The 8,359-nt window shown below is 38.4% G+C and overlaps 1 protein-coding gene across 1 annotated transcript in view; it reads left to right on the top strand.

Moving 5' to 3' along the window:
- The window catches only part of LOC103203774 (alcohol dehydrogenase class-3), a 25,890-nt gene that overhangs the window by 11,005 nt on the left and 6,526 nt on the right, over nucleotides 1–8,359 (top strand). The window contains exons 3-6 of the mRNA XM_007948851.1: nucleotides 2,566–2,707; nucleotides 3,151–3,238; nucleotides 5,964–6,183; nucleotides 6,335–6,595. Of these exons, the coding sequence (XP_007947042.1) occupies nucleotides 2,566–2,707; nucleotides 3,151–3,238; nucleotides 5,964–6,183; nucleotides 6,335–6,595 (711 nt within the window). The remainder of the gene's footprint in view (nucleotides 1–2,565; nucleotides 2,708–3,150; nucleotides 3,239–5,963; nucleotides 6,184–6,334; nucleotides 6,596–8,359) is intronic.

The following is an 8,359-nucleotide window of genomic DNA, read 5'->3' as shown; positions in this document are numbered from 1 at the left end:
TTTTCCTGTTGATCTTCCTATTGTTGATTTCTAATTTGATAGCATTATGATCTGAGAAGATGCTTTGCAGTATTTCAATGTTTTTGAATTTATTTTGGCTTGCTTTATGGCCTAATATATGGTCTATCATGGAAAATGTTCCATGTGCACTGGAGAAGAATGTATATTGTGCTGCTGTTAGGTGAAGTGCTCTGTAGATGTCTGTAAAGCCAAGTTGGTGGATTGTATGGATTGTATTGTTTAGCTCTTCTACATCTTTGTTGAGTTTCTTTCCAGTTGTTCTGTCTTTCAAAGAAAGTGGTGCTTTAAAGTCTCCTACTATGACTGTGGAGTCATCTATTTGGCTTTTCAACTCTTTTAAAGTCTGATTTATGAATTTGGGGGTTCTTTCATTGGGTCTATATATATTTATTATGGTTATATCTTCTTGTTCAATTGATCCTTTGTTGTTGTTGTTATGTGCTGTCAAGTCGGACCTGACTCATAGCGACCTCTCCTTAGAGGTTTCTGAGGCAGTGTCACTATGGAAGTAGATTGCCCTATCTTCCTTCCGAGGAGTGGCTGGTGGGTTTGAACAGCCAGCCTTCTGGTTAGCAGTCAAATGCCTTAGCCACTATGCTACCAGAGCTCCCAATTGATCCTTTAATCATTATATAATGTCCTTCCTTATCTCATAAGGTGGTTTTTGTCTTAAAGTCCATTTGATCAGAAATTAATATTGCCACTCCTGCTGTCTTATAGTTGCCATTTGCTTGATATATCTTTTTCCAACCTTTGATAAAATCTTAAAATATGTTATATTTTTTAAGTTCAGAAATTGATTTGTGATTTTGCCATTGAAGAAGAAATTATTTGGCCTGGATATACAGTGATGACCTGATTGGGGCACGCTGAGCTCAGCGGTTTTCTCTGAGAGACTGTTATCACATAGCAAAAGAATATTGCATTTTATGTGGGTATTTAGGTGGAAGCAGAGCAGCATAAATACAATACACTCTAAGACTCTTCATTTCTGTGCTTTTGGCAATTAGGAAAGGTAAAAGATCCTTGAAAACCAGAGTGAGCAAGGGCTTACTTAGGTAGAAATTGTGTGTAACTGCTGAAAAGGGAGTTGGTACAACTCAAGCCTATTATGAGTTTTGGCCCAGACCCTAGCAAACTAGAATATTTCAAAAATAAAGAATAATTTTTTAGAAATCACATTTTCTACCTAACAGTACAAGGTCAATGCACTGTTTAGCCCAAGGTGATATTCCTCTCTGTACCTGAAAGCACTGTGTCCCATAAAGTCACCTTGTTTACTTTCTTTTCACTGCATATAAAACACTATCAATTATAAGTTATACCATTACACTGATGTAATACTAAAAAAAAAAAGGATTGTTATGTGTGAGCCCATTCTTTTAGCCACTATGTCGATCCATCTCATTGGAGGTCTTCCTCTTTTTTGCTGACCCTCTACTTTACCAAGCATGATGTCCTTCCCCAGGAACTGAGCCTTCCTGATAGCATGTCCAAAGTATGTGAGACTAAGTCTTACCATCCTTTATTCTAAGGAGCATTCTGGCTGTACTTCTAAGACAGATTTGTTTGTTCTTCTGGTAGTCCATGCTATATTCAGTATTCTTTGCCAGTACCATGATTCAAAGGCATCAGTTCCTCTTGGATCTTATTCATTGTCCTGCTTTCACATGCATATAAGACGGCTGTGGTGGCATAGTGCCTAAGGCATTTGACTGCTAACCAGAAGGCTGGAGGTTCAAACCCACCAGCCACTCCTTGGAAGGAAGATTGGGCTATCTACTTCCGTAGAGATACCACCTCAGAAACTCAAGGAGGGGTCGCTGTGATTCAGATCTGACTCAACAGCAGTGCGTTGCATTATTATATTGGGTCCAGTGCACCTTAGTTCTCAAAGTGATATTTCTGCTCTTTAATCCTTTAAAAAGATCTTTTGCAGCAGATTTGCCCAATGCAATATGTCTGATTTCTTGACTGCTGCTTCCATGGCTATTGATTGTGGTTCCAGGTAAAATGAAATCCCTCACAACTTCAGTCTTTTCTCCATTTATCATGATGTTGCTTAGTGGTCCAGTTGTGAGGATTTTCGTTTTCTTTTTTGTTGAATTGTTATCTGTAGTACTGAATGCTATAGTCTTTGATACTTATCAGTAAGTGCTTCAAGAGCTCTTCACTTTCAGCAAGCAAGATTGTATCATCTGCATATCACAGGTTATTAATGAGTTCTCTGATCCTAATGCCATGTTGTTCTTCATACAGTCCAGCTTCACAAATAATTTGCTCAGCATACAGATTGAGTAAGTGTAGTGAAAAGATAGACGCCTAACACACTTTTCCTGATTTTAAACTACACAGTATCCCCTTGCTTTGTTCACATAATTACAGCTGGTCTATGTGCAGGTCCCTCTTGAACACAAGTAAGTGTTCTGGATTTCCCATTCTTTGCAGTATTGTCTATAATCTTCTATGATCCACACAGTCAAATGCCTATGTATGGTCAATAAAATGCTCACTATAGCACTATTTATTTTAACATCCTGATAGATTATTGCCACTGCAGTTTGCCATACTGATGCCTATACCCTGAGCGGGGCTGACCCAGAGGGGTGTTTTCCAGTAATCCTGGGACATGAAGGAGCTGGAATTGTGGAGAGTGTTGGCGAAGGAGTTACTAAGGTGAAAGCAGGTAAGGAGAGTATTTGAATCACTTATTTCATGATTTTGCTGAATTCTATAGGGAAATTACTGCTTTTTACAAAATATACACCATTTATTTATGAACACGTTATTGCTTAAGTGAATTTTCAAGATTGATTTTATGCTTAATCTGAGAAGCACAAATAAAACTTTGAGAAATGCATCAGTGAATCAGTATTTTGAAGCATGTGACCTCCTTGTTCTCTACTTACTGTTGTAAGAATTTTATTTAGGTACAAATTTGGAAACTTGTGTTTTTCATGGTCAAGGAATGTCTGAATAATATTATGTAGGTAAACTTCTGTGCCTTGAAGTTGTTAACCTAGAGCAAAAATCACATAAGTTGACAGGAATGGGAACTTACTAGGGCTGATTTATTCACTTAGAAACATGCTACTTATTCAGGCTAATGTCTTTGCATTTGTTTTGTAGGTGACACTGTCATTCCACTTTATATCCCACAGTGTGGAGAATGCAAATTTTGTCTAAATCCTAAAACAAACCTTTGCCAGAAGATAAGGTTAGTATCTTATTTTATTCTTAAAACAAGAGGGTCATTTAAAAATGATAGTAAGTCATTGTGTGGCAGTTTACAAAGTGCTTTTTACATGGATTATTTCATTCCATCTTGATAGCAAACTTCACTATCATTGTTAGTATCCCCATTTTCATAGATGAGCTAAATAAGATTAGAAAATTAAGTGGTTTGCCCTGTATCACCAGCTATTAAGAGATAAAACAGAGTTTCTGGAACCCATTCTATTTCCATAAAGTTAGACTGGATTTGCCAAAATATAGAATAAAGAGGAACATGCTTGTGAGAGTAAATGAAATTGTTTCTGTGAGTGTTTTATTGTTCATAAAATCAAAGTAATAAAACTTACCTCATATGGTTAATGGGAAGACTACAAAAGATAACATAACCCTTTGACACAGAAAAGGTAGTTATTTTATTGTAGTAAGGTAGCAGCACTTAGAGAACTACTACTTTGAGGCAATTTAAAATTCATTTGTGTTTGTTTCTTTTTTTATAGAAGTGGAACATACATATAATAAAGTCCTTAAAGTATACAAAGCTTAAGTGTACAGATCACTGAATTTTTATGTATATACTCACCAGGTGGTTATAATCATCACCTAGATTATGATAGCTCTTCCAGCACCTCACAAAATCTCATATCCCTTCCACATAGACACCCTCCTTCCTCAAAGGTAACTACTGTCCTGAGTTCTTTCACTGTAAGTCTTCATACAAATGGAATCATGCAGTGTGTACTCTTTTGTCTGGTTTCTCACTCTTCTAAAGTCGAGACATGTATCCAAGTTGCTGTGAATACCAGTAGTTCTTTTTTTTATTGCTATGTCATATTCCAGGAGCTCTGGTAGCATAGTGCCTAAGGTACTTGACTGCTAACCAGAAGGCTGGCAGTTCAAACTCACCAGTCACTCCTCAGAAGGAAGGTTGGGCAATCTACTTCTATAGTGATACCGCCTCGGAAACCGAAGGAGGGGTCGCTATGAGTCGGATCCGACTCCACGGCAAATAACAACAACAACATGCCATATTCAGTTCTAAGTATCACTATTTTTCATTTTCCTATTAATGCATATTTAGGCTCCTCCCAGTTTAGGACTATTATTATTGTCACTGTGAACGTTCTTACACACATCTTTTGATGGTTATACACGGTACTTTCTCATGGGCATTTTCCTAGCATGGGTTTGCTGAGTCATAGGATGTGTATATAGGTATGTCCAGTATGATTGTCCCACTTTTCACTCCCACCAGCACTGTATGGGATATCTACATGTTTTTGCATTCATTTGCTGATACCATTGACAAAATTAGATTATTTTTGGAAAACAAGATTCCATTTACTTTATAATATAAAAATCCAGTTACTTTTGGCACAACTAGAACCCAAAACAGTCTAGTTGCTTTCAAAGGGACTCTCAAACACAGTCTAAAACATTTTGCAATACATCAAGTATAATAATGGTGATATACTTTTTTGTGACTATTTGTACCTGTTTAAAGGGAGAGGTTCTTTCAAAGCATAAAATTATCTTATATTACCTTCTTTTCAAGAAACTCTGCAACACAAGTGATTTTTCACATTGAGGAAGTCCAAACAGACTTAAATTGATCTCATAAAGATAAAACAGTTATTTGTGGTAGAACTTTGTCAGCCTGTTGTTATTTGCTTCTGGTCATATTTTAATTTTTTTTCCAAAGCAACTGTATTTACTCTTGAAGTTATATATAGATGTAAACAAATATATAGCTGAAGAGAAAATGGACTGCCTCCATATTCCAAAGGATTTTTCTAAGAATATATATCAAACTACAGTGTTTATTTTGAATAAAATAATAAACGTTTACTAAGCACTCTATAACAGGCACAGTGCTAATGCTTTACATAACATCTCACTTGAATTTTTATAGTAATTTAGGAGGAAGATATTATTGTTTCTCCCCCATTGGAAACTAAGTCACAAAAACCCTAATTAGCTTGCCCAAGCTCACACAGAATTTAGATCCAAGTGTGTCTGACTTTAGGGCCCATACTCCTAAACAAGACATTTTGTCAGCTGTTTAGAATATTAAAAAATAATTTGTGTTTCTGTTTATTGCATTGGTGGCCTTTGTGCATTTTTTTGCTTTATTGATGTAACTAATTGTACAGGCAGAGTTAAAAGTAAAGGTAACTTGAATCTTTGAAGACTGTTAAAATTTTTTTAATAGTCTGAACATTGGAAATGTTCAGATGTAAACTGAATTTACATCTGGGAAGATGTAAATTGTCCAGTTTGGCCTTCTGTCATAATCTGCTGATCTCTATAATTGCTTATAATCTCTACTTTTATAAATGCTGATTTTGGTTTAATCCTTTATGCAGTTGTAGTTGTTCACAGTAATATCATCTGATCCATAAATCTATTAAAGTGACTTATATATACTCTGACAAGAAGAGATTATAAATATCTAATAAAGCATTGAATATTTATTGGCCATTATTTTTAACACCTATTTCTTTCTCTTGCGAGTTTAAGCACAGTAGTGGGAATGGACTCAAGCATGCCAACAATCGTGAAGATGTTGCAAGACCCAGCATTGTTTTGTTCTGCTGTATATAAATAAGGTCACCATGACTTGTAGCCAACTTGATGGCAGCTAACAACAACAACATGGGTTTTAAGAAACCTGATTCTACCCTGCCTTTTTCCTCTTTTCTTTTCTTTAGAGTCACTCAAGGGAAAGGCTTAATGCCAGATGGTACTAGCAGATTTACTTGCAAAGGAAAGACCATTTTACATTACATGGGAACCAGCACTTTTTCTGAATACACAGTTGTAGCTGATATCTCTGTTGCTAAAATAGATCCGTTGGCACCTCTGGATAAAGTCTGCCTGCTGGGTTGTGGCATTTCAACTGGTTATGGTGCTGCCATAAACACTGCCAAGGTAAGAGATTGGCCTGGATTTTAGCTTCTGCCTTCTCATTTGATTCAACAAAGCTTTGCTGCAATAATAAAATTGGTCCAATCCATAAGAAACCTAGTGATTTCCTTGACTTTTCTGGAACAAATATCTTAAAGATGATGTTTACTCTTAGGTGGAGCCTGGCTCTACTTGCGCCATCTTTGGCCTGGGAGGAGTTGGATTGGCAACTATCATGGGCTGTAAGGTGGCTGGTGCATCCCGGATCATTGGTGTCGACATCAATAAAGATAAATTTGCAAGGGCCAAAGAGTTTGGAGCCTCAGAATGTGTTAACCCGCAGGACTTCAGTAAGCCTATCCAGGAGGTGCTCGTTGAGATGACAGATGGAGGTGTAGACTATTCTTTTGAGTGCATTGGTAATGTGAAGGTCATGGTAAGTATGCCTGGCTTCATTCCCTTCTTGCTATTGCTTTTTTTTTTTGAAATGTCATTCTATTATTTAAGATAAAGCATTGGTTTGTTTTTGCAGAGGAAAAGTAATTCTATCCTAATAGAAGATGAGAAAATAAACAGAATTTTGAATGGGAAGTGATAGAATGGATCAGGGAAAGATGAGAAAAAAATCTTTGCCTTTCAATTACTATTCTAAATCTTAGAATGTGTGTCACTGCAAAAGTGCTATAGCAGTGTCATCTTCCAGCCTCCTTTAACTTCACAAGGAGGAGAGAGAATCACCCCAAGGCTGATTCCTGTAATGTGGAGGTCAGACACACCACCATCCTCCAGCCTTTATACCAGTTCTCACACCAACCATCTCTCCCATGGCACTCCGCGTCTCTCCTGGGTTCAATAATTCATTGCAACGGCCACACAGAATTTACAGTCAGTACTCACGATTATTGGGTTTATTAGCAGAGTAACAGGTTACAGTTCAAGTTCAGGAATGTTCAGGATACAGCCATCAGGACAGCCTCCCCTCAGCCATGCCCACAGGTGTGCCCCCCTTTGGCTCTCAGCCTGGCCTCTGCCCTGCTTGGACAAGTATCAGAAAGGTCTTTTAGCTCTCCACTCCACTAGCAAACCTCCTGCCTGAAGGCACTCAGCTTTTTCACACCATGGGCCAGCAAGCCCTCAGCTGTGTCTAACAATGTTGGTTCTGCTGCCTTTGCTGAGAAGGTCCGCCGCAGAGATCTCAAGTCCAAGGAAGTGCTCCACTCCCAGCTTAGCTTTCTCGGTGGCAGTGAGATCCCCCTTTTCCATCTCTGGTATGACTCATTTTAAGCCTAAAGGAATGGTGAAACTGACTGATCCCCAAGTTAGGGTTCCATACGCGTTATTTACATGATCCCACCCCCACAAGGGTGCCATGTACCTCATTTACATTATTAGCACGCTATCCAATCCCCTTGGTGGGCCATAAGCACCTCACATTTGCATAATCCCACCCAGTCATCTGGTCAGGGTTACAGAGACCAAGGCTAGAAGAGTCCTACCAAGTAATTCACCATACCACAGTCATTTAATGAAAAGGCAGAATGATGTAGTAGTGAAAAACAGGCTTTGAAATTAGAGAGTTATCCACTTACTGACTCAGTGACCTGAGCAGGGGACTTCTCTAAATCTCAGTTTTCTTATCTGCAAATGCAGATAGGATAGTACCTAATTGACACAAAGTAAATGCTCAGTAAATGTAGTTAATGCTACCTACTCCGTCTCCTGCCTGTTTCTTTTATTATTAAAGTCTTTAGAATTTGGGGCTAAGAATTACTTTTAAAAATATAAAGCAAATAAAAGCTTTAAATCCCTTCAATTTGTGTTGTTGTTATGTGTCGTCGAGTCAGACCGGACTCATAGCGATCCCTCCTTGGGTTTCCGAGGCAGTATCACTAAGGAAGTAGATTGCCCCACCTTCCCTCCGAGGAGTGGCTGGTGGGTTTGAACCACCAGTCTTCTGGTTAGCAATTGAGTGCCTTAGGTACCATGCTACCAGAGCTCCTTCAATTTGTGTTACTATTAGGCTAAATAGGGAGCTCTGGTAGCATAGTGCCTAAGCACTTGACTGCTAACCAGAAGGCTGGTGGTTCATACCCACCAGCTACTCCTCAGAAGGAAGATGGGGCAATCTACTTCCGTAGTGATACTGCCTCAGAAACCCAAGGAGGGGTCGCTATGAGTTGGGTCCAACTCAACGGCACAT

The sequence above is a fragment of the Orycteropus afer genome, unplaced genomic scaffold (assembly GCF_000298275.1).
Source record: "Orycteropus afer afer isolate SDZICR_OR568_19922 unplaced genomic scaffold, OryAfe1.0 scaffold00229, whole genome shotgun sequence".
Lineage (NCBI taxonomy): Eukaryota > Metazoa > Chordata > Mammalia > Tubulidentata > Orycteropodidae > Orycteropus > Orycteropus afer.
The sequence above is the reverse complement of the archived record's forward strand: the minus strand, read 5'-3'. Positions and strand labels throughout refer to the sequence as shown.